General features: G+C 40.1%; 1 protein-coding gene across 6 annotated transcripts in view; it reads left to right on the top strand.

Moving 5' to 3' along the window:
* ABHD18 (abhydrolase domain containing 18) overlaps nucleotides 1–24,256 on the top strand; it is a 74,282-nt gene extending 50,026 nt beyond the window's left edge. For 4 of the 6 annotated variants that reach the window (XM_003823149.6, XM_024928622.4, XM_055111817.2 and 1 more), the window contains 6 exons: nucleotides 1,872–2,010; nucleotides 4,587–4,676; nucleotides 5,674–5,775; nucleotides 13,008–13,386; nucleotides 15,044–15,206; nucleotides 20,298–24,256. In XM_003823149.6, coding sequence (XP_003823197.3) covers nucleotides 1,872–2,010; nucleotides 4,587–4,676; nucleotides 5,674–5,775; nucleotides 13,008–13,386; nucleotides 15,044–15,206; nucleotides 20,298–20,349 — 925 coding nt within the window. In that variant the 3' untranslated portion in view covers nucleotides 20,350–24,256. Of the gene's footprint in view, nucleotides 1–1,866; nucleotides 2,011–4,586; nucleotides 4,677–5,673; nucleotides 5,776–13,007; nucleotides 13,387–15,043; nucleotides 15,207–20,297 lie in introns of all 6 variants that reach the window. The other 2 variants (XM_055111819.2, XM_055111818.2) reach the window with 2 other exon arrangements.
* Nucleotides 24,257–26,556: the final 2,300 nt, after the last annotated feature.

Raw genomic sequence — 26,556 nt, forward strand, 5'->3', positions numbered from 1 at the left:
CATAAATAGAAAAATGAGGATAGGAAACAAAGATAAGAATAATTTTTTTTTTTTTTCTGATGAAGCATGACTATGATCTGTTTGGACGAAGGATAGCATAGTTTCCATAAAAAGAAACCCTCCCTTCTGGACTTAGAGCTCTGAGAGGACTTGGTAAGACAGTGGAAGTAAGCTCTTTGGGAGCCAAGATTTTGTTTTTCACACTTGGCATTCCTTCTGGCACCTGGTTCTTTGCACATATTATGTGTAGGCATATGATAAATAATCATTGGTAAAATGAATTTTTGTATACTTTGGCAAGGTTTCATTCAATAACCAGTTACATGTGTCTTAATACAAGTTACATTTTGAAAAGTAGATTCTAATTTGGTCATTTTAGTAATAATATATATTTATTTTGATCACTATATACGGATGGTTCTAGGACCCAAAAAGATATATTTAAATACTTTTTTTTTTTTTTTTTTTTTTTGAGATGGAGCCTCACTCTGTCACCCAGGCTGGAGTGCAGTGGCGCAATCTCTGGCTCACTGCAACCTCCACCTCCCGGGCTCAAGTGATTCTCCTGCCTCAGCCTCCTGAGTAGCTGAGATTACAGGTGCGTGCCACCACGCCCAGCTAATTTTTGTATTTTTAGTAGAGACAGGGTTTTATCCTATTGGTCAGGCTGGTCTCTAACTCCTGACCTCATGATCTGCCCACCTTGGCCTCCCAAAGTATTGGGATTACAGGCGTGAGCCACTGTGCCCAGCTTAAATACTTTTTATAAGGAAATATACTTCTGTGTAAAATTAGCTTCTAAAAATGAAATTCCAGTTGAATTGGTCTTTATTTAAAACATGTATATTTATAAAAATGTATTTGTTTTATATTTTATTATATTCATAAATTATGTATTTTGTGAAAATAAGCAACATATTTGAGATTTCAGTAATACATGAGCCTAGTGTTTGGTTAAATTCTTTATTTATATTGCCTTTTTTAAAAGTTATGCTTTAAGACTGGGTGTGGTGGCTCATGCCTGTAATCCCAGCACTTTGGGAGGCTAAGGCAGGCAGATCACTTGAGCTCAGGAGTTCAAGACCAGTCTGGCCAACATGGTGAAACCCAGTCTCTGCTAAAAATACAAAAATTAGCCAGGCGTGGTGGCTCACGCCTGTAATTCCACCTACTCAAGAGACTGAGACAGGAGAATCACTTGAACCCAGGAGGTGGAGGCAGCAGTGAGCCAAGATCATGCCACTGCAACTCTAGCCTGGGCAACAGAGCAAGACTCCATCTCAAAGAAAAATAAAAAGTTATGCTTTAAATTCTGTTATAATAATTTCAGTAAAGATTATGTGCTATAGAACAGGAACACTTTTTTTTTGTTAAGTTTTAGGTGATTTGATATGTAATCCAATGTTAGCAGCTGTGTAATTCTATTTTTTTTTTTTCTCTTTTTGAGACAGGGTCTCATTCTGTTGCCCAGGCTGGAGTACAGTGGTGCAGTCTCAGCTCACTGCAGCCTCTGCCTCCCAGGTTCAAGCGATTTTCATGCCTCAGTTTTCCACGTAGCTGAGATCACAGGCATGCGCCACCATGCCCTGCTAATTTTTGTACTTTTAGTAAAGACAAGGTTTCACCATGTTGCCCAGGCTTGTCTTGAACTCCTGACCTCAAGCGATCCCCCTGCCTCAGCCTCCCAAAGTGCTGGGATTACAGGCATAAGCCACCAAGCCTGGCCCTAATTCCAATTTATTACATTGTTTTACTTAACTATCTGGTCCTTTAGAAGAGATGCTTGAAGTCTGGCAGCCTGTTGTAAATTTGCATATATTAGCATGTAAATACATAAAATAATCATTTTCTATTTTGTTTTGTGAGGCTAGAAGGTCCAGCTTAAAAAATGTGTCCGACCTTTTTGTGATGGGAGGAGCTCTTGTTTTAGAATCTGCAGCTCTCTTGCACTGGCTAGAGAGGGAAGGTTACGGCCCTTTAGGAATGACTGGAATATCCATGGGAGGACACGTAAGCCTTTTTATTTCTGCTTACATTTAATTATGTTTATGTTTGTAAGATCTAGAGAACCTGGTTATTTTAAAAATTCACTTTAGGTATAGAATTAGTTTTAGTAAAAGTAGGAAGCAGAAACAGATTCCAAACTCTTACTCCAATTATGAAGTAATGATGTTAATTTTTTGTACGATTTATTGATTGTACTACTCCACAGTTGTATCTCAGATATTAGATTTAACAGAAATTAATTATAAAATTTAACTTTTCAAGTCTCAAGTATAAATGCCCAATTTTGCTGTTACATTGGTGAAGATAGCTGAATTGGAAAATACTTTCCATTTATCTGTCTCCCTAGTACCACCAACCTATTTTACTTTTTGTCTGCCTTTTAGAGTGTACTAAAATGGATTCCTAATTGCTTTCTCTGTCTCTAGTATTTTCTCTTATTAATCTTTGTCTTAACCATTTCTCCTCCACACCCTAACTACAGTGATCTTTCTAAATCTAGTCTTTGTTCTGTCTTGTTCAAAACCTGCCAAAAGCTTGCGTGCACACTGGGCTCCAGCTGTGTCACGTGCTAGCATCCCTCTAGTGCTCCCTTATTCTCTTTCACCTAGGAGTAACAGCTTACCCTTCTGTTTCAGCTGTGACACCCAGCCTTACCTCCAGACTATACTTCAAACTCTGATTAGTAACTTTTTACTGTACTTTACTGACTTGTTTAGCAGTCTGTTTTCTCCATGAAGCATTTGAGATATTGAGGGCCAGGAATATGCTCTGGTTTATTACTTGGCACATATTAGTCACTCAGTACATTTTTAAAAAATTATTAGTATTTTGTTTGTGTGTGGGCTCAAGTGATCCACACAGTTTGGCCTCCCAAAGTGCTGGGATTATAGGTGTGGGCCACTGCACCTGGCCTAAAAAATAATCATACCCCAACCTAGGCAACATAGTAGTAAGACCCACCCTGTCTCTACAAAAAAAATTGTTTAAAAAATTAGCCAGGCATGGTGGCACATCTGTAGTTGTGGCTACATGGGAGGTTGAGGTGGGAGGATCACTTGAGCCCCAGAATTTGAGACTGCAGTGAGCTGTGATCATACCACTGCACTCCTGATTAGGTGACCCAGACAGAAGCGAGATTCTATCTCAAAGTAATAATTATTATTATATGAAGTTTCTGTATGCCTCTTGAATTAGAAAATTAAGCTCAAAAACTTACTCAAATTCAAAACTATGCTGGGCACGGTGGTTCACACCTGTAATCCCAGCACTTTGGGAGGCCGAGGCGGGCAGATCACCTGAGGTCAGGAGTTCAAGACCAGCCTGACCAACATGGTGAAACCCCGTCTCTACTAAAAATACAAAAACTAGCCGGGTGTGGTGGCACGCACCTGTAATCCCAGCTACTCAGGAGGCTGAGGCAGGAGAATCGCCTGAACCCAGAAAGCGGAGGTTGCAGTGAGCTGAGATCGCACCACTGCACTCTAGCCTGAGCAACAGAGTGAGACTACATCTCAAAAAAAAAAAAAAAAATTCAAAACAACTACCTGACAGTGAAACAAAAGATGGAAAAGGATTTATTTTCCTACCTAGTAGTGTTTCCATTGTTATCACCTAGGTCAGGTCCTTATAACTTTCACCTGGATTACTGCCTATTAACTGGTCTCCTACCTCAGTTCTCCCCTTCTCTATTCAATCCTGTAAACTACTATCATGTTACCTTCTTTGAATCACTTCTTTGACAATACTACTCCTTTGCCCAGACCTCTTTATTAATTCCTGATTATCTATAGAACAAAGGACCTCTAATCTGATCTTGATCAATCTTTCTAGCCCTACTTACCTCCCTCACTCCATTGGCCATGTGTGCCTATTGACCATCCCAACTGAAGTATATTGGCTGTTTCCCTATGAGACCCTGTGCATTCTCACAGTCTTGCCTTTGATCATACTGATTCTTTCTCTGGAAGACAAGACCCTATCTTTCATTCCTCTAGAAGACTCATCCATTTCATGAAGCCTGCCTTTCCCTTCTGATTCCTCCAGCCCAGAAGGGAAAGTAACTTTTCGAAAAGATAAAGTTTTCCCTTCTCCAAAAGGGAGAGTGATTTTACCTTCTCTAATCACACACATTACATTATTTTAGATCTATTATATAATCTGCTTTGTAGTTCACCAAATTCTTGGCATACTCAGTCAACCTCAATGGTCTGATGTTTTATAGTTGTGATTTTGCTCTATCTGGCAAGTCACTTAAGTAATGAGTGTGTTTACCCTGCTGCCCAGCATCTACATCTCAGCATCTTTGCTCCATATTTACACAGTAGAAAGTAGCTCTCAGCGAATGGTCTTGAGGTTAAAGTTTTGTATTACATTTTATTGCTATCTAAGGGGGAAATTAAATGTTGTTGAATTTATGATTTGGGAAATTTAATGAGGTGGCTAGACATTCTCACGAATGTTTGCAGACTTTGTGTTTATCTGACCAACTATTTACTGCACGGAATGCTTATTAATATTAAATATTTTTATTTTAATGAATAGAAACTCTAAATAGACGCTCTCTATCTGTTATATTACAGATGGCTTCCTTAGCGGTATCCAACTGGCCTAAGCCCATGCCATTGATTCCATGCCTGTCTTGGTCCACAGCATCTGGGGTCTTCACTACGGTAATTTAATTGTAATTAATATTAGGTAGCTATATATAATTAGAGGTAATTGTTTTGGGGGGGTCCCCAAAACCACCCTCAGCTTTGGTGATTCAAAGAAAGAATTATAGGACTTAGGATATAGTCGTAATCATGATTAAGCCTTAACTACAGCAAAAGATACAACACAGTCAACAGAAGGAAAAAGCGCATGAGGTAGAGTCCAAAGGAAACCAAGAAGAAGCTTCCAAGAGTCCTCTCCTAGTGGAGTGTTACAGTTCATGCTTAATTCTTCCAACAATAATTATTGACAATAAGTGCAAAGTGCTGTCCATCAGTGAAGCTCCCCTGAGCCTTGCAGTCCAGAGTTTTTATCAGGGGTTAGTGACTTAGATAACTTCTGCCTAGCATACACCAAAAATTCAGAAGGAAAGCAGGTGTTCAGCAGAAACCGCATTGTTTATATAAGCAGTTTAGGTACAGTGACCCACTCTTATCATTTAGGAAAAGTTTTATATAAGTATAGAAAGCTGTTTACTGGTCAAGTTCCCAGACTCCAGTTAAGGGCCAACCTTACAAGCAGGCTAAAGATAGGAAGTCTTAGGCCAGGTGCGGTGGCTCACGCCTGTAATCCCAGCACTTTGGGAGGCTGAGGCTGGTAGACCACCTGAAGTCAGGAGTTCAAGACCAGCCTGGCCAACATGGTGAAACTCTGTCTCTACTAAAAATACAAAAATTAGCTGGGCGTGGTGGCACATGCCTGTAGTCTCAGCTACTTGGGAGGCGGAGGCAGGAGAATTGCTTGAACCCAGAAGGTGGAGGTTGCAGTGAGCCGAGATAGTGCCATTGCACTCCAGCCTGGGCAACAGAGTGAGACTTCATCTGCAAAAAAAAAAAAAAAAAAAAAAAAAAAAAAAAAAAAAAAAAAAAAAGGTAGTCTCACACAGTAATAATAATAAAAGTATTGGGTAAATTGCCTTATGCTGTGGTTTGATCTTAATTTAGCTTATTATTTCAGGGTGTGTTGAGTAAATCAATTAATTGGAGGGAGCTGGAAAAGCAATATTATACCCAGACAGTTTATGAAGAAGAAATTATTCACATGCTTGAATACTGTGGAGTAAGTATTTCACTTTCCACCCAACATTGGTGGTGGGGGGAGTTGATTGTATATTTAATGATTCAGGTTTTTAAAGAGAATAGCAAATTTTTAAAAACATAGCTGTACATACTATTTTTTACTTTAAAAGATTTTTCATTTTTGCCTGGGCATGGTGGGTCACACCTGTAACCCCAGCACCTTGGGATGCTGAAGTGGGTTGATCACTTGAGGTCAGGAGTTTGAGACTAGCCTGGCCAACCCCATCACTACTAAAAATACAAAAATTAGCCACGTGTGGTGGTGGGTGCCTGTAATCCCAGCTATTCAGGAGGCTGAGGCAGGAGAATCTCTTGAACTTAGGAGGCAGAGGTTGCAGTGAACCAAGATTGTGCCACTGCACTGCAGCCTGGGCGACAGAGTGAGACTCTGTCTTAAAAATAAATAAATAAAAATTCTTTTAAAATAAAACACAGATACAGAGAATCATGCAAAGCAAATATGTGGTTTACTACATTTATTAAAAGGCAAACACACTGTAACTAGTACCTAGGTCAAAAATAAAACTTGACCACCCAACCCAGAAACCCCTTCAAATGTGTCCTAATCACAAGGCCTTCCTCCCTGCATTATTAGTAATCATTATCCTTACGTTTATAGTAATTACTCCTTCTGCCTTTAAAATAATTTTATTATCCAAATGTGTATCTGTAGACCCTGTAGTTCTTTTATTTGAAGTACATTTAATAAGTTGCCTTCCGATAGAAAACCAAACACCGCATGTTCTCACTCATAGGTGGGAATTGAACAATGAGAACACTTGGACACAGGGCGGGGAACATCACACACCGGGGCCTGTTGAGGGGTGGCGGGCTAGGGGAAGGATAGCATTAGGAGATATACCTAATATAAATGGCAAGTTGATAGGTACAGCAAGCCAACATGGCACATGTATACCTATGTATCAAACCTGCACGTTGTGCACATGTACCCTGGAACTTAAAGTGTAATAATAAAAAATCAATCAATCAATCTGTAAAAAAGAAAAAAAAATAACTTGCCTTCCATCCCTTTATTTTCCTTATAATTTATTTCATGAAGAATTTAGGTTATTTGACCTGTAGGGTTTCTCACAATCTAGATTTTTCTGATTGCGTTCTCATGGTACAGTTCAGCATATTGCTCTACATTGCCTGAAAATTGGCAGTTGGATCTAAAGGCTTGATTAAACTCATTGTTTTGATTTCTTTCACAAGGCTATATAGGAAACACATAATATCTGATTATCTCTTTTTTTATGATATAAGCCTCTACTGATGCTTAATGACTATATCAATTCATTGAAGGTTGCTGATATTCTATTATTTCTTTTTCATGTATTTGAATACTTTTATAGGGAGACACTTACCTCATATATTATTTAGTTACATGGTAGTTCAGTTTGTATAAGAAAGGCAGTTATGATAAATGCTTGATTTTTTTTCTGTAATTTACCAGTTTTCAAGATGATGAATTGGTTTCCTATTGCTCTTCAAAAGTGACCGATCCTTTTCTTTTTTTTTTTTTTTTCTCTGTCTTGCTGTGTCGCCCAGGCTGGAGTGCAGTGGCACGATCTTAGCTCTCAGCTCACTGCAACCTCCGCATCCCAGATTCAAGCAATTCTCCTGCCTCAGCCTCCTGAGCAGCTGGGACTACAGGCACGCGCCACTATGCTTAGCTAATTTTTGTATTTTTAGTAGAGACGGGGTTTCACCATATTGGTCAGGCTGGTCTCAAACTCCTGACCTCATGATACACCTGCCTCGGCCTCCCAGAGTGCTGGGATTACAGGCATGAGCCACCGCGCCCAGCAATCCTTTTCATGAATTTAAATTTTTTACTGTTTGAAAGATACTGAGACTCTTAAGAAACTTCAAAAAAAAGAAATCTTTCTACTATGAATGAGGACTCTTTATAATTAAATCACTGTAAACTTTACTCTTGTAAAGTAGGTCTATCTTATGTAACTTCAAAAGGTAGTTGATTGCTTGCCTAAGAACTTTATTACAAAATAGCTTTATCGGGGCCAGGCGTGGTGGCACATGCCTGTAATTACAGCAATTTGGAAGACTGAGGTAAGAGGATCACTTGAAGCCAGGAGTTTGAGACCAGCCTGGGAAATAAAGTGAGACTCTTGTCTCTACAAAAAAAAAAAAAAAAAAAAAAAGCTGGGCATGGTGGTGCATGCCTGTAGTCCTAGCTACTCAGGAGGCTGAGGTGGGCAGATCACTTGATCCCAGGAGTTCAAGGCTGTAGCAGTGAGCTATGATTGTGTCATTGCACTCCAGCCCAGGTGACAGAGCAAGACCATTTCTCTTAAAAAAAAAAAAAAAAAAAAAAAGGCTGGGCGCAATGGCTCACCCTGTAATCCCAGCACTTTGGGAGGCCGAGGAGGGCAGATCACGAGGTCAGGAGATCGAGACCATATTGGCCAACACGGTGAAACCCCATCTCTACTAAAAATACAAAAAATTAGCCGGGCGTGGTGGCAGGCAGGCGCCTGCAGTCCCAGCTACTCGGGAGGCTGAGGCAGGAGAATGGCGTGAACCCAGAAGGCAGAGCTTGCAGTAAGCCAAGATCACGCCACTGCACGCAACAGAGCGAGACTCCGTCTCAGAAAAACAAAAAAAAAGCTTTACCTGCTAGTTAGTTCCTATACATATAATCAGAAGAATACCTGTATTTGAAAGTTTATGAGAAACTTACATGTATGTTTTAAAGGAAGTTTATAAATTTTGGTCATCTGAAATTGCAATGTAGTTGTCTTAGTCAATTTTGTGTTGCTGTAACAGAATATCTGAGACTGGGAAATTTATAAGACCAGAGATATATGTGGCTCACAGTTCTGGAGGCTAGAAAGTCCAAGGTTGAGGGGCCCACATCTGGTGAGTGCCTTCTTGCTGCATTATTTCATGGCAGAAGGCATAAGGGCAAGAGAGAATGTGTGTGTGTGCAAAAGAGATAGAGGGAAGGAAGAGGCTGAACTCATTCTTTTATCAGGAATCCATTCCCGATAACTAACCCACTCCCACAGTAAGGGCATTAGTCCATTTATGAGAGCAGAACCTTCATGGCCTAATTAAAGGTCCCACCTTTCAACACTATTACATTGGGGATTAAGTTTCCAACACATGAACTTTGGGGGACATATTTAAACCATAGCGGTAGTCTTATTTGGCACTTCTCATCTCACTTAGAACCAGTTCACAATAACGAATATTCAATAAATGTTAAGATGTTTTCCCTACTCTTTGTATTTTCCCAGTCAAAAAAAAGTTCAAGTTATTGATGTCCCACTCTGAGTAATTCGGGGACCCTTTGATCTTTACATTTCCATATGTTACTAAACTTCCTTCCTCTTATAGTGATTTGTTGTGGTAACCAGGTTGTTGGGTATTTTTGTTTTCCTTGCCTTCAACCAATTTTAATTTTTTTTTTTTTTTTTTTTGAGATGGAGTTTCACTCTTTTGCCCAGGTTGGAGTGCAGAGGCACAATCTTGGCTCGCCGCAACCTCTGCCTCCTGAGTTCAAGCGATTCTCCTGCCTCAGCCTCCCGAGTAGCTGGGATTACAGGCATGTGCCACCACGCCCGGCTAATTTCGTATTTTTAGTAGAGACGGGGTTTCTCCATGTTGGTCGGGCTGGTCTCGAACTCCTGGCCTGAGGTGATCCTCCCACCTCGGCCTTCCAAAGTGCTGGTATTACAGGCGTGAGCCACTGCGCCCGGCCAACCAATTTTAAATCTTTAACTTAAAAAAAAAATGTATGGTCATATAATTCAAGCATCAAAAAGTATAAATAGATACATATAGTGAAAAGATTCCTACCCCATCTGTGCTTAGGTCCAATCCCCATCAACAAATAACAACCTATATTGTTTAGTGTTTCAGGGAATTTTTGGTCCATGTGCAAACCAATAAAAATATGAACTTTTTAAATCTTTTTCTTTTTATTTTGTTGAGGTAGGGTCTGGCTCTGCTGCCTTCTACCTCACCCTCCTGAGTAGCTGGGATTATAGGTATGCACCACCACACCTGGCTAATTTTTGTATTTTTTGTAGAGATGGGATTTCACAATGTTGCCCAGGCTTGTTTCAAACTCCTGGGCTAAAGCAATCTGCCTGCCTCAGCCTCCCAGAGTGCTAGGATTACAGGTATGAGCCACTGTGCCCAGCCTCACTTCCCTTTTTTATGGACTATACAAAGTGTTTCCTTATTATTTTTTACTGCTATATAATAGTCTATTATGTGAATGGATGTACCATAATTAATCAGTACCCTGTTGATAGATGTTTATGTTGTTTCTCATCTTTTGCTATTAATAAACAGTGCTGCAGTGAGTAACTTTGTACATTCATGTTATATAAGTGTAAATTCCTAGAAATATGATTGCTGAGTCAAGGGTATAGTAATGTAGTTAGATTTTGTCTAATTCTGGTTATGTCAGTTTACACCACCAGCAGGAATGTGTCTTTCTTCATAAGTTCTCAAATTCAGTGTGTTATCAAACTTGAGTTTTTATTTTTTGTCAACTGGCACTGGAAAATGGCGTAGTTTTAATTAACTTAAGCATGAGGGAAGTTGAGCAAGTTTTTATAAGTTTAAGAGCAGTTTGGCTGGGCACGACGGCTCACACATGTAATCCCAGCACTTTGGGAGGCCGAGGTGGGCAGATCATGAGGTCAGATTGAGACCATCCTGGCCAACACGGTGAAACCCCGTCTCTATTAAAAATATAAAAAATTGGCCGGGCATGGTGGCTCACACCTGTAATCCCAGCAGTTTGAGAGGCCAAGGCTGGCAGATCACCTGAGGTCAGGAGTTCGAGACCAGCCTGGCCAACATGGTGAAACCCCGTCTCTACTTAAAATACAAAAATTAGCCGGGCATGGTGGCAGGCGCCTGTAATCCCAGCTACCCGGGAGGCTGAGGCAGAGAATTGCTTGAACCCAGGAGGCAGAGGTTGCAGTGAGCCAAGATCATGCCATTGCACTCCAGCCTGGAGGACAAGAGCAAGACTTCTTCTGAACAACAACAACAACAAAAAATTAGCCAGGCATGGTGGCATGCGCCTGTAGTCCCAGCTACTCAGGAGGCTGAGTCAGGAGAATCGCTTGAACCCAAAAGGGTGAAGTTGCAGTGAGCTGAAATCGTGCCATTGCACTCCAGCCTGGGTGACAGAGTAAGACTCCACCTCAAAAAAAAAAAAAAAAAAAGAGCAGTTTGTATTTTGTTTTCTGTTGCCCTTATGTGTATATCCTTTGCTCATTTGGGGGTTCTGGGCTTTTAAAAAAATTATTCAATTCTAGCTCTTAATAAATTAAAGTGATTTGCCATTTGTAATATGAGTTGCAAATATATTTTCCCAGGCTGTCACTTTTTCTTTTGACTTTGGTTTTAGCATATAACAAAGTTTATTTTTACTTAAATTCTATTGTACAGTCATGCTCTGCATAACAATGCTTCAGTCACATATATAAGGTGGTCCAAAAGATTGTAATACCATATTTTTACTATATCTTTTCTTTTTCTTTTTTTTTTTTTTTTTGAGACGGAGTCTTGCTCTGTCGCCCAGGCTGGAGTGCAGTGGCACAGTCTCTACTCATTGTAACCTCCGCCTCCTGGGTTCAAATGATTCTCCTGCCTCAGCCTCCCAAGTAGCTGGGATTACAGGTGCCCACCACACCTGGCTAATTTTTATATTTTAGTAGAGACAGAGTTTCACCATGTTGGCCAGGCTAGTCTTGAACTCCTGACCTCAAGTGATCAACCCACCCTTGGCCTCCCAAAGGGCAGGGATTACAAGCATGAGCCACCGTGCCTTGCCTACTGTACCTTTTCTATGATTAGATACACAAATACTTACAATTGTGTTACAATTGCCTACAGTATTAAGTACAGTAACATGTTGTACAGGTTAGTAACCTAGAAACAATAGATTATACCATATAGCTTGGGTGTGTAGTCAGCTATACCGTCTAGATTTACGTAAATACACTGTGATGTTCACACAACAATGAAACCACCTAGTGATGCATTTCTCAGAACATATCCCATCATTAAGCAACACATAACTGTATTTACAAGTCCTTGAATTTAGAATATAGTTTTGAGACTTTAATAGGCAATATTTCTTTTTTTCTTGATAATTTTTTTTTTTTTTTTTGAGACGGAGTCTCACTCTGTCGCCCAGGCTGAAGTGCAGTGGCACGATATCAGGTCACTGCAACCACTGCCTCCCAGATTTAAGCGATTCTCCTGCCTCAGCCTCTCGAGTAGCTGGGATAACAGGCACACACCACCATGCCCGGCTAAATTTTGTATTTTTAGTAGAGACAGGGTTTTGCCATGTTGGCCAGGATGGTGTCAATCTCCTGACCTCGTGATCCACCTGCTTCAGCTCCCCAAAGTGCCGGGATTACAGGCGTGAGCCACCGCGCCTGGCCAGTAATTTTAAATTCTGGTTAGTTCAACCAGAGAAAGGGATTTGGAGAAGCTGGTGTCCTCCTGTGCTTGAATTTACATTACTCAGTTGTAAGACTTTTAGAAGTTCAAAGGTTAAGGCAGATCATGGATTTTAAAACTTTGGCTATAAAAAAAAATGATGCAGGCTAAATGATACCCTTTACTGTTTAGTAGGAAACAGCAATAAAGTGTAAGTCATTTATCTTAGTCGTGAGTTAAATTTTAATACATCTTTGTTTTTTAAAAAAGTCATGGTAAATATATACAACAAAATTTACTATCATAACCATTTTTAAGTGCATAGTTCAGTGGCATTAAGTATATACATGTTGTGCAACCATCACCACCATCTATCTCCAAAACATTTTTATCTTCTCAAACTGAAACTTACCCATTGAACAAAACTATTCATTCCTCCCTTCTCCCAGTCTCTGGCAACTGCCATTCTCTTTCCATCGCTATGAATTTTACTACTATAGGGACCTCATACAAGTGGAATCATACAATATTTGTCCTTTTGTGTCTGGCTTATTCACTTAAGATAATGTCTTCAGTGTTCATCCATGTTGTAGCATGTGTCAGAATTTCATTCCTTTTAAGATTGAATAATGTTTAATTGTTTGAATATACCACATTTTATTTATCCATTTATTCATTGATGGACATTTGTCTTTTCTCTTTTTTTTTTGACAAAGCTGTTAATACCCTATTTTATATTAAATAATGTTTTCTTTCCTTTCATATGTTCAGACAGATTCTTTCAAAATGGGACAAGAGTTTGTGAAACACTTCACTAGCAGTGCAGACAAGCTAACTAACCTTAATCTGGTTTCCAGAACTTTAAATTTAGATATATCAAACCAAGTTGTATCCCAAAAACCTGCTGACTGCCATAATTGTAGCAAAACATCTGTCAGTGCGACATCAGAAGGACTCTTATTGCAAGATACCTCTAAGATGAAGCGCTTCAATCAAACACTTTCAACCAACAAAAGTAGTTATACAAGTCGCAACCCTCAGTCATACCACCTACTTAGTAAAGAACAAAGAAGAAACAGTCTTCGGAAAGAGTCTTTAATATTTATGAAAGGAGTCATGGATGAATGTACTCATGTAGCAAATTTCTCAGGTACTAATTTTTATATGAAATTGAGAATATTTGCTGATGTGTAAGTATTTGTGAAATATTTTAAAAGATGCTCTGTAAGATAATTTTATATTTTCAAGGGTATATTTTTTTGTTGGCTCCAGAATATGTTTGCAGAGATAAGTTGGTTACTTAAATGTATCATATTCTATCTATGAAAATTTAAGATTATCTTATTCATAAAAAACACACTGGACAGCCGGGTGTGGTGGCTCATGCCTGTAATCCCAGCATTTTGGGAGGCTGAGGCAGGTGGATTGCTTGAGCCCAGGAGTTCAAGACCAGCCTGGGTAACATGGTAAAACCCTGTCTCTACCCAAAAAAACATACAAAAAAGTAGTCATGTGTGGTGTTGCAAGCCTGTAGTTCCAGCTACCTGGGAGGCTGAAGTGGAAGGATCACTTCAGCCCAAGGAGTTGGAGGTTGCAGTGAGCCAAGATCACACCACTGCACTCCATCCTGGGTGACAGCAAGACTCTCACACACACACACAAACACACATACACACACTCTCACACACTCTGGAGCTGGACACAGTGGCTCACGCCTATAATCCTAGCACTTTGGGAGGCTGCGGTGGGAGGACTGCTTGAGCCCAGGAGTTTGACACTAGCCTGGGCAACATAGTGAGACCCTGTCCTTATCAAAAATGTAAAAATTAGCTGGGTGGCCAGGCCCAGTGGATCACGCCTGTAATCCCAGTGCTTTGGGAGGCCAAGGCGGGTGGATCACTTGAGGTCAGGAGTTTGAGACCATCCTGGCCAACATGGTGAAACCTCATGTCTACCAAAAATATAAAAAATCAGTTGGGCGTAATGGTGTGTGCCTGTAATCCCAGCTACTCAGGAGGCTGAGGCAGGAGAATCATTTGAACCCGGGAGGTGGAAGTTGCAGTGAGCAGAGATCATGCCACTGCACTCAGCCTGAGTGACAGAGTGAGACTCCATCTCAAAAACAAAAATAAATTAGCTGGGTGTGGTGGCACATGCTTATAGTCCCATCTACTCAGAGGCTGAGGCAGGAGGATCCCTTGAGCCCAGGAATTCAAGGTGGCACTGAGCTATGATTGCACCACTGCACCCTAGCCTCGGTGACAAAGTGAAACTCTTATCTCCCAAAAGAAAAACACCGGATTGCTGAGTGTGGTGGCATTCACCTGTAGTCCCAGCTACTCAGGAAGTTAAGGAGGGAGGATCACTTGAGCCCAGGAGTTCAAGGCTGTAGTGCACTATGATCTTGCCAATGAATAGCCACTGCATTTCAGCCTGGGCAACACAGTGAGATCCCATCTTTAAAATAAATGATTGGGGCGATGCATACCTTATGTACTCTGATGTGATTATTATGCATTGCATGCCCGTATCAAAATATCTCATGTAACCCATAAATATATACACCTACTGTGTACCCACACACACAAAAGAAATAAATAAATTAGTTAATTTTAAAAAACCACAGTATTTTGTATCATTTTTAGAATATTTATCTTGTACTGGAGATGAGTAAGGTAGCATATTATAGTTGATTTTTAATTTAATCAAAAATGTTTAGTTTGACGAATGTTTTATTTACTGCATTGTGTGGTGTTTTTTTATTTTCTAATGTGTATATGTTGAATTTTTAAAAATCCTATACCTAGTCCCAGTTGATCCAAGCCTCATTATAGTGGTTCAAGCCAAAGAAGATGCCTATATTCCACGAACAGGAGTTCGAAGTTTACAAGAAATTTGGCCTGGTTGTGAAATCCGATACTTAGAAGGGGGTCATATTAGTGCTTATCTTTTTAAACAAGGACTCTTCAGGTAAGACGGCTGGTCTAAACATGTATTCGTTCATTTGTTGTTTGTTTTCTGGATTTTTTGCTTCAACAAATATAAAAGATCACATATTTTTATAGTCTGTTTCAATCTTTGAATTCCCTCCTCACCTCCCACAAATCTCACACTGAGTTACTTTTCCCTCTTTCCTAGAATTTGTTCTTCTTATTTTCTTCTAGAGAACTAAGCATGATGCATATCATAGGCATGCTTTATCGTGTGGCTTTCCCCTCTTCAAATATTAATGGCCAGGTATTTTAGGATGTGAGAAGGAAGATCATGGCTTGTTAAAGTTGCTTTGGTGCATCAAGAGTTTTTTCACTCTATTCTGATGTTTTTTCAGAATGGCCTGAACATCTGTGGAATAATTTAGCAATGTTTTTCAGTTAGCAAGTGAATATTGAACCTTAAATAAGAAGTGCTTTTAATGTGAACAACCTTATATGACTCCACTATTTTAGTTAGAATTTATAAAAACTTTTATGCTGGCTGGGCGCGGTGGCTTACGCCTGTAATCCCAGCACTTTGGGAGGCGGAGGCGGGTGTATCACGAGGTCAGGAGATCAAGGCCATCCTGGCTAACACGGTGAAACCCCGTCTCTAGTAAAAATACAAAAAAAAAAAAGTAGCCGGGCATAGGTGGTGCATGTCTGTAGTCCCAGCTACTTGGGAAGCTGAGGCAGGAGAATGGCATAAAACCCGGGAGGCGGAGCTGGCAGTGAGCCGAGATCACGCCACTGCACTTCAGCCTGGGAGACAGAGCGAGACTCCGTCTTAAAAAAAAAAAATTTTTTTTATGCTAAAACTATAATTTTCTGGTATTCTGCATTATTGAAACATATTCCTCATGTTATTATTAATGATTAAATAAATTGATTCACATAAATGGTTAGATCAGTGCCCTGTACATAAGTGTTAAAAAAACTGCCAACTGGATAGCTATATAATAGAAGAATTGTATGTGATATGTTTGACATGTTTTAGCTCTTGTTAACGTAGGAAATAATTTTTCTATGTTGTTACTTATCTAGCCCAACTTATAAATGTCACCCTTTTGAGAAATAAACCAGTTGTTCAAGTCTGTCATGTCTTGAAGGATATAGTAAACCTTTCTTCTTATAGTATGATCTTTTAAGAAGTATTCATGCAGCATTTGAGTCCCTATTGGTGAGTGAGCAGACTATCCAATACTCATTGGCCCTCTGGCACAACAAAATTAAAACAAATAAACAAAAATCCGTGACTACCTAGGGTTGCTAGGATTGCTTAAGAAGAGTCTAAAGTTCTGTTATACATGTGAATGCAGAGGACCCACATGCTTGCATTAGTAAATTAGTATCAAATTTCTTTCACTCTTTTGTGTATCTAAGTGGGAGTATAGCTAAGACGTATTAGGAAGAGTAGATTTATAATCAAAGTCAAATATAAAAACTCAAAAGTGCTATTATGAAGGCTTCATTTGAGAGAGATAAATGTTAACTATTATCATGTGCCAGATGCTAGGGCAATTGCTCTGTTATTATCCCCTTTACACAGAATAAAGGGAACAAAAAAGATTAAGTAACTTGCTCAAGTGGAGTCACTACTAAGCTATTTGACCTCTTCCATTCCCCATCAGTCACTTCAAAACTTAACAGAGGTTAGATGACATTGGAATAGTAGAATTTTTAAAAATTCAGTCTTTTCACACACCAAACATAAAAATAAAAGAAGCCGCCAGGTGCGGTGGCTCACATCTGTAATCCCAGCACTTCAGGAGGCCAAGGCGGGTGGATCATGACATCAGGAGTTCGAGCCCAGCCTGGCCAATATGGTAAAACCCCATCTCTACTAAAAATACAAAAATTAGCTGGGCGTGGTGGGCGCGCACCTATAGTCCCAGCTACTCGGGAGGCTGAGGCAGGAGAACCGCTTGAACCTGGGAGGTGGAGGTTGCAGTGAGCTATCACGCCACTGCATTCCCCCTGGAGGCAGAGGTTGCAGTGAGCTGAGATCGCACCACTACATTCCAGCCTGGGTGACAGTGAGATTCTGTCTCAAAAAATGAATGAATAAATAAAGCCATTCCTTTATGTGCTCTAATATTTTGTGTTATTTAGAGCTTATTGATAATACAGGTGAATAAGAGACTATTCACATGATTAAAAAGGGACATACATTTCCTAACCCTTCTCACATGTACACAAGCCCGTATTGTAACTTTTGGCACCAGGAAGTAAACAAATTCAGATTCATTCCACAAGAGCAAGTGCCTGGAACTAACTCTGAGGAAAAAAATTATCCAGTGGGCGGGCCGGGCGTGGTGGCTCACGCCTGTAATCCCAGCACTTTGGGAGGCCGAGGCGGGTGGATCAGGAGGCCAGGAGATCAAGACCATCCTGGCTAACATGGTGAAACCCCGTGTCTACTAGAAATAGAAAAAAATTAGCTGGGCGTGGTGGCGGGCGCCTGTAGTCCCAGCTACTGCAGAGGCTGAGGCAGGAGAATGGCGTGAACCCAGAGGTCAGAGCTTGCAGTGAGCCGAGATCGCACCACTGCACTCCAGCCTGGGTGACAGAGTGAGACTCCGTCTCAAAAAAAAAATTATCCAGTGGGCAATAATTTCAAAGCCCTCTTTACTTCTTCCCTATTGCTGTCATATCTGTCTTCAAAACAAAATCTCTTTATGTGTTTACACCAACATGCAAATATCCACCTCTAATTTTTTTCCCTTCTTATGGTTCATTATAATTCACAGGGAACAAATACTTGAGCCAAAGAAAGACAAGCATGTTGTAAAACTATGACTTCCCAACATATTGGAAATAATAATCTATTAGCAGGCTATCAGTTTCAAAGATAGTCTTTTTTTTTTTTTTTTTTTTTTGTCTTTTTTGAGACAGAGTCTCCCTCTGGCACTCAGGCTGGAGTGCGGTGGCGTGATCTTGGCTCACTGCAACCTCCACCTCCTGGGTTCACAGCATTCTCATGCCTCAGCCTCTGCAGTAGCTGGGACTACAGGCGCCCGCCACCACGCCCGGCTAATTTTTTTCTATTTTTAGTAGAGACGGGGTTTCACCATGTTAGCCAGGATGGTCTCGATCTCCTGACCTCGTGATCCGCCTGTCTCGGCCTCCCAAAGTTCTGGGATTACAGGCGTGAGCCACCGCACCCGGCTAAAGACAGTCTTAATAGCTGTGTTTGGATGTGAAGATATGGTTAGTTGAACAAGTGGGATACAAAATTAATATCTGATAGTTATTTAAAGTGGGTGAAAATATAGACATGCATTTTCTTTTTTCTTTTTTTTTTTGAGCCGGAGTCTTGCTTGTCACCTAGGCTGGAGTGCAGTGGCGCGATCTTGGCTCACTGCATCCTCCGCCTCCCAGGTTCAAGCAATTCTCCTGCCTCAGCCTCTCGAGTAGCTGGGATTACAGGCACCCACCACCACACCCGGCTAATGTTTGTATTTTTAGTAGAGATGAGGTTTCACCATGTTGGCCAGGCTGGTCTCGAACTCCTGACCTTGTGATCCGCCCTCCTTGGCCTTCCAAAGTGCTGGGATTACAGGCGTAAGCCACCGCGCCTGGCCTAGACATGCATTTTCTTAAAAGCCTGGAGGAAAGATATGAAAAGGTTAACAGTAGATGTGAGTGATGGGATTATGATGTTTTCCCCTTCCTATGTTTTGGATTTTCTGAATATTCTGCTATAAAAATGTATTATACAATAGGAAAAAAACAGCTTTAGAAAAAAATATGAGTGGGGCAGGGTGTCGCAGGACTGTAGTTCCAGATACTCAACAGGCTGAGGTGGGAAGATAGCTTGAGGCCAAGAGTTTGAGGCTGCAGCGTGCTACGATTGCACCTGAGAGTAACCACTGCACTCAAGCCTAGGCAACATAGTGAGATCTTGTCTCTAAAAAAAAAGAAAAAAGAAAAGAAAAAATATCTTATGGAAGATAAAATTTGTCTATTCCTTTTCTTTTTCTTTCTTTTTTTTTTTGAAACAGAGTTTCGCTCTTGCCCAGGTTGGAGTGCAATGGTGTGATCTCAGCTCACGCAACCTCTGCCTCCTAGGTTCAAGCAATTCTCCTGCCTCAGCCTCCTGAGTAGCTGGGATTATAGGCATGTGCCACCACACCCGGCTAATTTTTTGTAATTTTAGTAGAGACGGGGTTTCTCCATGTTGATCAGGCTGGTCTCAAACTCCCGACTTCAGGTGATCCGCCTGCCTCGGCCTCCCAAAGTGCTGGGATTACAGGCTTGAGCCATCGCGGCCGGCCTGTCTATTCCTTTTCAATTGAAATATTAAAATACTTGGTAAAGTTAATGTGAGAAACCAAGGCTTTTGATTTTAAGTAGCTAGGAACATGTTCATAGTAAATGAAAAACATCTATATCATAATCTGTGAAACAGAATCTTACATTCTGAAAAGTTACATAATTAATTTTCAACGAAGCGATAAGACAATAAATCAGTTCCTTTTTCTTTCATAATTTATTTTATACACACATTACACACATGTGCCTCTGTGTGTGTGCGTGTGTGTATGAATATATATATTCTAAGGCACAAAAAGTGCTTCAGAAAAAGATAATGCTTTTAGATCCATCATAAGTTGGAAGTATATTTGAGGTTTTCCGGTAGTGGTGGTAAAGTTGCATGCATCTGAGGCAGGCGGATCACTTGAGGCCAGGAGTTCGAGACCAGCCTAGCCAACATGGTGATACCCCGTCTCTACTAAAAATACAAAAAATTAGCAGGGTGAGGTGGTGCATGCCTGTAATTCTAGCTACTTGGGAGGCTGAGGCATGAGAATCACTTGAACCGGGAGGCAGAGGTTGCAGTGAGCAGAGATCATGCCACTGCAGTCCAGCCTGGGCGACAGAGCGAGACCCTGTCTCAAAAGAAAAAAAAAAGTTACATGGATTCAAACACCCATTCTGGGGAGGGTAACTGCCTATTTCATAGCTATTTAGAGAGGATGTCAAGTTGCAAGCCACAGATAAATTTGGAAATAACTTACAGTAAAGGCATTGTTTGTCCCCCCTTTTTGTTAGTTACTTAGAGTTTTTCTTTCATATTTAATTTTAGACAAGCCATCTATGATGCATTTGACCGCTTCCTCCATAAATACGCTAACTAGTTGGATTATTATATGTAACCAGTGTGGCCATGATGTTTCTTACAAAAGGGAGCTTCATCCTGTGATCATGTGAAGGACAAGCAGACAGCACTAATATATCTAATCACTATCAATTTGGTCTGGAATTCATTGTTACACATCAGTTAACTATAAACTTCGAATACATTTGAATAATTTCAAGATAATATTTGAAGTAAATAATGTTAAAGTGTTTTTACTATTGTTTATTGGAATCCCATATATTCAGTGTTTAGTCTGTTGTTACTGTTTATGAAAAACTAAATTTTTAATCATGAATAATTTATTAAATAAATTTATTCATAGAAACTTTTCTGGGTTTTAGTAAAATTGCTAAATCAAACCAAGATTTTAATATATCAGCATTTACTTTGTACCCTTATAACATTTCACTCTTGACTTGATTTGAGAAACATGTTTATTTTTTGAATGTTCTTGTGTTCAACTAATTTTCTGCTGTGGAAATAAATACTTATGATATATAAAATCAGTGTTAACTTTGAATTCTAAAATATCCTGATAGCTTCATAGATAAGTGCTTTTCTTTTTCTTTTTTTTTTCTTTTAACATGTACCTCTACTTGAATGTAAGTGCTTTTAATAATCAAAGTGAGTGGCAGGGTGCAGTGGCTCACGCCTGTAATCCCAGCACTGGGATGCTGAAGCGGGCAGATTACCTGAGGTTGGGAGTTCAAGACCAGCCTGACCAATATGGAGAAACCCCCTCTCTACTACAAATACAAAAAATTAGCCAAGCATGGTGGCGCACGCCTATAATCCCAGATACTCAGGAGGCAGAGGCAGGAGAATCGCTTGAACCCGGGAGGCAGAGGTTGCGGTGATCCGAGATCACACCATTGCACTCCAGCCTGGGCAACAAGAGTGAAACTCCGTCTCAAAATAATAATAATAATAATAATAATAATAATAATAACCAAAATGAGTGTTCTGCAGATAAAATGCATTAGACTTTGCTAGACTAAAACTTTACTAAAGATTAGGGTTTTTAAAAAATGCCAATAGGCGGGGTGCAGTGGCTCATGCCTGTAATCCCAGCACTTTGGGACGCTCAGGCGGGCGGATCACAAGGTCAGGAGTTTAAGACCAGCCTGGCCAACATGGTGAAACCCCATGTCTACTAAAAGTACAAAAAAATTAGCCGGGCATTGTGGCGTGTGCCTGTAATCCCAGCTACTCAGGAGGCTGAGGCAGGAGAATTGGTTGAACCAAGGAGGCGGAGGTTGCACTGAGCTGAGATTGCGCCACTGCACTCCAGCCTGGGCAACAGAGCAAAACTCCATCTCAAAAAAAAAAAAAAAAAAAATTAAGCCGGGCATGGTGGCAGGCACCTGTAATCCCAGCTACTCAGGAGGCTGAGGCAGGAGAATTGCTTGAATCCGGGAGGCAGAAGTTGCAGTGAGCGGAGATCGCACCACTGCACTCCAGCCTAGGAGACGGAGCAAGACTCTGTCTCAAAACAAAACAAAATGCCAAACTTATTTCTCCCTACTAAAAAGTTTCAATTCACGAAAATGGAAACATTGGAAGACCTGTTGCATTAACTGATGGAGTGCAGTGGCATGATCTTGGCTCACTGCGACCTCCGCCTCTCAGGTTCAAGCGGTTCTCCTGCCTCCACCTGAGTAGCTGAGATTACAGGTGCCCGCCACCATGCCTGGCTAATTTTTGTATTTTTAATAGACACGAGGTTTCACCATGTTGGCCAAGCTGGTCTCGAATTCCTGACCTCAAGTGATATGCCTGCCTTGGCCTCCCAAAGTGCTGGGATTATAGGCTTGAGCCACCACACCCGACCTGACATTTTATTTTTATTTTTTTAATTACATTTTTTTATATGCTTATTCTTTGGATTGCTAACCATCTAACTACCCAAATACTTAACAGCCTTGGCTTTTAATTTCAAAATTTAATAGACACATATGCAATTGATTTGTCCCATATAAACTTTATTTTACAGAAAATATTTAAAGTTTTATGTAATAGCTATTAACTCTCTTAAATGGGGTTTATATGGCTCGATTTGGTGCTTTCTTTTTATGTTAAACTTCTCTAGCTGTCAGCTAAAATGTTAAAAAAAGTCGAAAATATTTTAGGGTATTGTGTGGAGTTTTACAGTAGGTATTTTTGAGTTTTGTTTGAAATCTGTGTTGTCTGTGAATTATTTTTAAATAGGGATTCTTAGTCTACTAACGATATTTGAATTATAATGTGCCTTTGCAGTCTTTTTAAAGGAGATTTCATTTGTCACCTCTATGCCTCTATCATCTTAATTTTTTACAAATATTTAAAAATTATTAATGTGAAGTTATTGATGGTAGACAAAGTAGTAACTTCTTTCAAACTACTTTGGCATAACAAGCCAACACTGTACAGCTCTTTGAGCTATAAGCAATTTTACATGTTCAGATGAGAACCTTTAGTTTTAACCAAAAGTATAACATCTACTAAAGTTCTTCCACAAAATACTTTTTAAAATAAAACTTGTCAACTGAATTACGATTTTCTTATATTATGTATATAGTGAGGTTATATGATTGAATGCTTTTTGAACAATGGTTTTAGTAAAACAAATACTTTATTATTGTTCACATAAACATTTCTTACTAAGCGATAATGTACTATGTTGTGTGAATTTCTATTGTTAAAAAAATGAAATGTTGATTTAGTTTTAATTCTTAGGCATAACTAACTTTTCTCAAAGTGTGAAAGAAAGCATTTTTAAAATTTCATCTCTTAACCAGATGTTTTAAGAATATATCCCTAGGCCGGGTGCAGTGGCTCACACCTGTAATCCCAGCACTTTGGGAGGCCGAGGTGGGGGGACCACCTGAGGTCGGGAGTTCGAGACTAGCCTGACCAATATGGAGAAACCCCATCTCTATTAAAAATACAAAAATTTTAAAAAAAATACAAAATTAGCCAGGCGTGGTGGCACATGCCTGTAATCCCAGCTACTCAGGAGGCTGAGCCAGGAAAATCGCTTGAACCCGGGAGACGGAGGTTGCAGTAAGCCGAGATTGTGCCATTGCACTCCAGCCTGGGCAACAAGAGCAAAACTCTGTCTCAAAAAATATATATATATCCCTAAAACTACCTCAGTTGAAGAATTCAAAGTGCAGAATAACTTTTCTTAGGATTTTTTAATCTATTCCCCCCAAAATGGTGGCTTAAGTATTCTCAAATACATAAATATACACATATACGTATATGTATACGTTTTATATATATATATACACACACGTATGTATGTGTATATATGTATGTACGTATATATATGTATTATATATACACACATACATATGCGTGTATATATATATATATATATAAATATATATATATATAATCTCAAAGAAGTGCGGTCTGCCATTTTTCTGCCATTTTGAGGATTTAGGTACTACATAAAATATTAGAAATTCATTTAGACCAGATCTGTAAACTGGTAGTTCACATAGGCAAGTTTGACCCACAGTTATTTTATTGGATGTACATAATGTTTCAAAAATGTTTGAATTTGAAAAGTCTTTTGATTGGGTATGTGTTCCCCAGTTTGCCACAGCCTACTGGACTTCCCTCTTATATCAGACAACTTCTCTACTTTGTAGTTCCTGCTCAGCCCTGAAGACCTCTTAAGTTTGAGACCCCTGATTTAGATCTGTAATTAGAAAAAGGTTCTGAATTTCATGATTTGCTAATGTAATTACTATTAAGTCATTTTAGCATGTGCATTTTAGAGTCCTTCTTTGTATTTTTGTAATGTGGTGCTTTCTCTCATAAAGATAATTGAATTGTTAACACTGTAATTGAAATTTTAAAAATCATTTCCAAATCTTTTATTATATTTCACAGTAAAAGTCTATTTAAAAAGCTAATCATTTGTGCTTTTTTTCAAGAGGTATTATTGTAAATACGGTAGACACAAGTCACATTTGATTAATGTACCCAAACTTGAACTGAGTGTATATGTTCCCTCTTTGTTATTATGCCCTAAACAAGGTAAGACAGAAATAAGCAAGGGAGGCTCTAGCAGAACAGTATCAGTATCTCTATAAAAATAACCAAAATTTTCCCCAAATATGTGTGATCTGAGGGAAATAAACATTCTTACAGACCATAGTTATCTCAATGTTGCTCAATGTTGAATGTGATTACATTTACACTCATGAATAAATATACTGCAAACAAAATCTAGGTTAGACTGGGAATGGGAGTCTTAGATAGAGTCTCCTATATGTTAATAATAGTAACTGCGTTTGGAAAGGTGAGGAAAGATTATGGTAGATTAGACAAAGGGGAAAAAGGTCATTTGGCCACTTTGCAGTAAAATAGCCTAATTCTATGAATATTCTTATAGACAAAATCCTAGGAAACCAATGACTGTATGAATTATAAGCCAGGAATTGAATCGGCCAGCACCTTGGTGGACTCCCCAGCTCCAGAAGTGTGAGAAATAAATATCTGTTGTCTAAGCCACCAAATTAAGGTATTCTTTTATAGTAGCCCAAACAGACTGAGGTAACAGGTCATGTGAGCAGCCATTAAATAAGAGTATAAAACAGCACTGTCCAATATAACTTTATACAGTGACAGAAAAGTACTCCATCCACTCTACCCAACACAGTAGTCATTAGTCACATGTGGCTGTTGATCATGTGAAATGAAGCAATCATAACTGAGGTACTGAATTTTTTTTTTTTTTTTTTTTTTGAGACGGAGTTTTGCTCTTGTTGCCCAGGCTGGAGTGCAGGGGCACGATCTTGGCTCACCACAACCTGTGCCTCCCAGGTTCAAGTGATTCTTCTGCCTCAGCCTCCCAAGTAGCTGGGATTATAGGCATGCGCCACCACGCCTGGCTAATTTTGTATTTTTTAGTAGAGATGGGCTTTCACCACGTTGGTCAGGCTGGTCTTGAACTCCTGACCTCAGGTGATCCACCCACCTCAGCCTCCCAAAGTGCTGGGATTATAGTGTGAGCCACCACGCCTGACCTGAATTTTTTATTTAACATTCAAGTGTTAAAATTTAATGTGAATAGCTACATGTAACTAGTAACTATTAGATAGCACCAATACAAAAAATCTGAAAAGTGGCCCGGCGCAGTGGCTCATGCCTGTAATCCCAGCACTTTGGGAGGTGGAGGTGGCTGGGTCACCTGAGGTCAGAAGTTCAAGACCAGCCAGGCCAACATGATGAAACCCCATCTCTACTAAAAATACAAAAGTTAGCCAGGCGTGGTGGCGGACGCCTGTAATCCCAGCTACTTGGAAGGCTGAGGCAAGAGAATCGAACCTGGGAGATAGAGGTTGCAGTGAGCCAAGATCGCACCACTGCACTCCAACCTGGGCAACAGAGCAGGACTCTGTCTCAAAAAGAAAAAAGAAAAAAAGTTAGGCATAGCAGGGCACAGTCTTGTGTGCCTGTACTGCCAACCACTCAAGAGGCTGAGGCAGGAGGATCACTTGCACCCAGGAGTTCAAGGCTGCAGTGAGCTATGGTTGCACTACTGCATTTCAGCCAGGGTGACAGAGCAAGGCCCTCTCTAAAAAACAAATAAAAATAGCTGGGCGCGGTGGCTCACGCCTGTAATCCTAGAGAGAACCGTTAAGAAAGTACATAGGCTGTGCGCAGTGTCTCACGCCTGTAATCCAACACTTTGGGAGGCTGAGGCGGGCGGATCACAAGGTCAGGAATTCGAGACCAGCCTAACCAACATGGTGAAACCCCGTCTCTACTAAAAATACAAAAATTAGCTGGGTGCGGTAGCATGCGCCTGTAATCCCAGCTACTCAGGAGGCTGAGGCAGGAGAATCGCTTGAACCCTGGAGACAGAGGTTGCAGTGAGCCGAGATCCCACCACTGCACTCCAGCCTGGGTGAGAGAGTGAGACTCCATCTCTAGATAAATAAAAATAAACTGATGTTGACTAAAAAATTTATAGATGCACCAAAATTTGACAAAATTTAGATCTGCAAATTTGACCTACAAAAATCAGTTAAAAAAAAGATTTTCAAAGAAAACTCAAAATACAAAATTAAGAGGGATGAGAATTGATCCCAAGAAAATTAGTTAACAATTAGTATGGGCTGGGCTTGGTGGCTCACGCCTGTAATCCCAGCACTTTGGGAGGCCGAGGCGGGCAGATCACGAGGTCAGGAGATCGAGACCAGCCTGG

Source organism: Pan paniscus, chromosome 3 (genome assembly GCF_029289425.2).
Source record: "Pan paniscus chromosome 3, NHGRI_mPanPan1-v2.0_pri, whole genome shotgun sequence".
In the NCBI taxonomy this organism is placed as follows: Eukaryota; Metazoa; Chordata; class Mammalia; order Primates; family Hominidae; genus Pan; species Pan paniscus.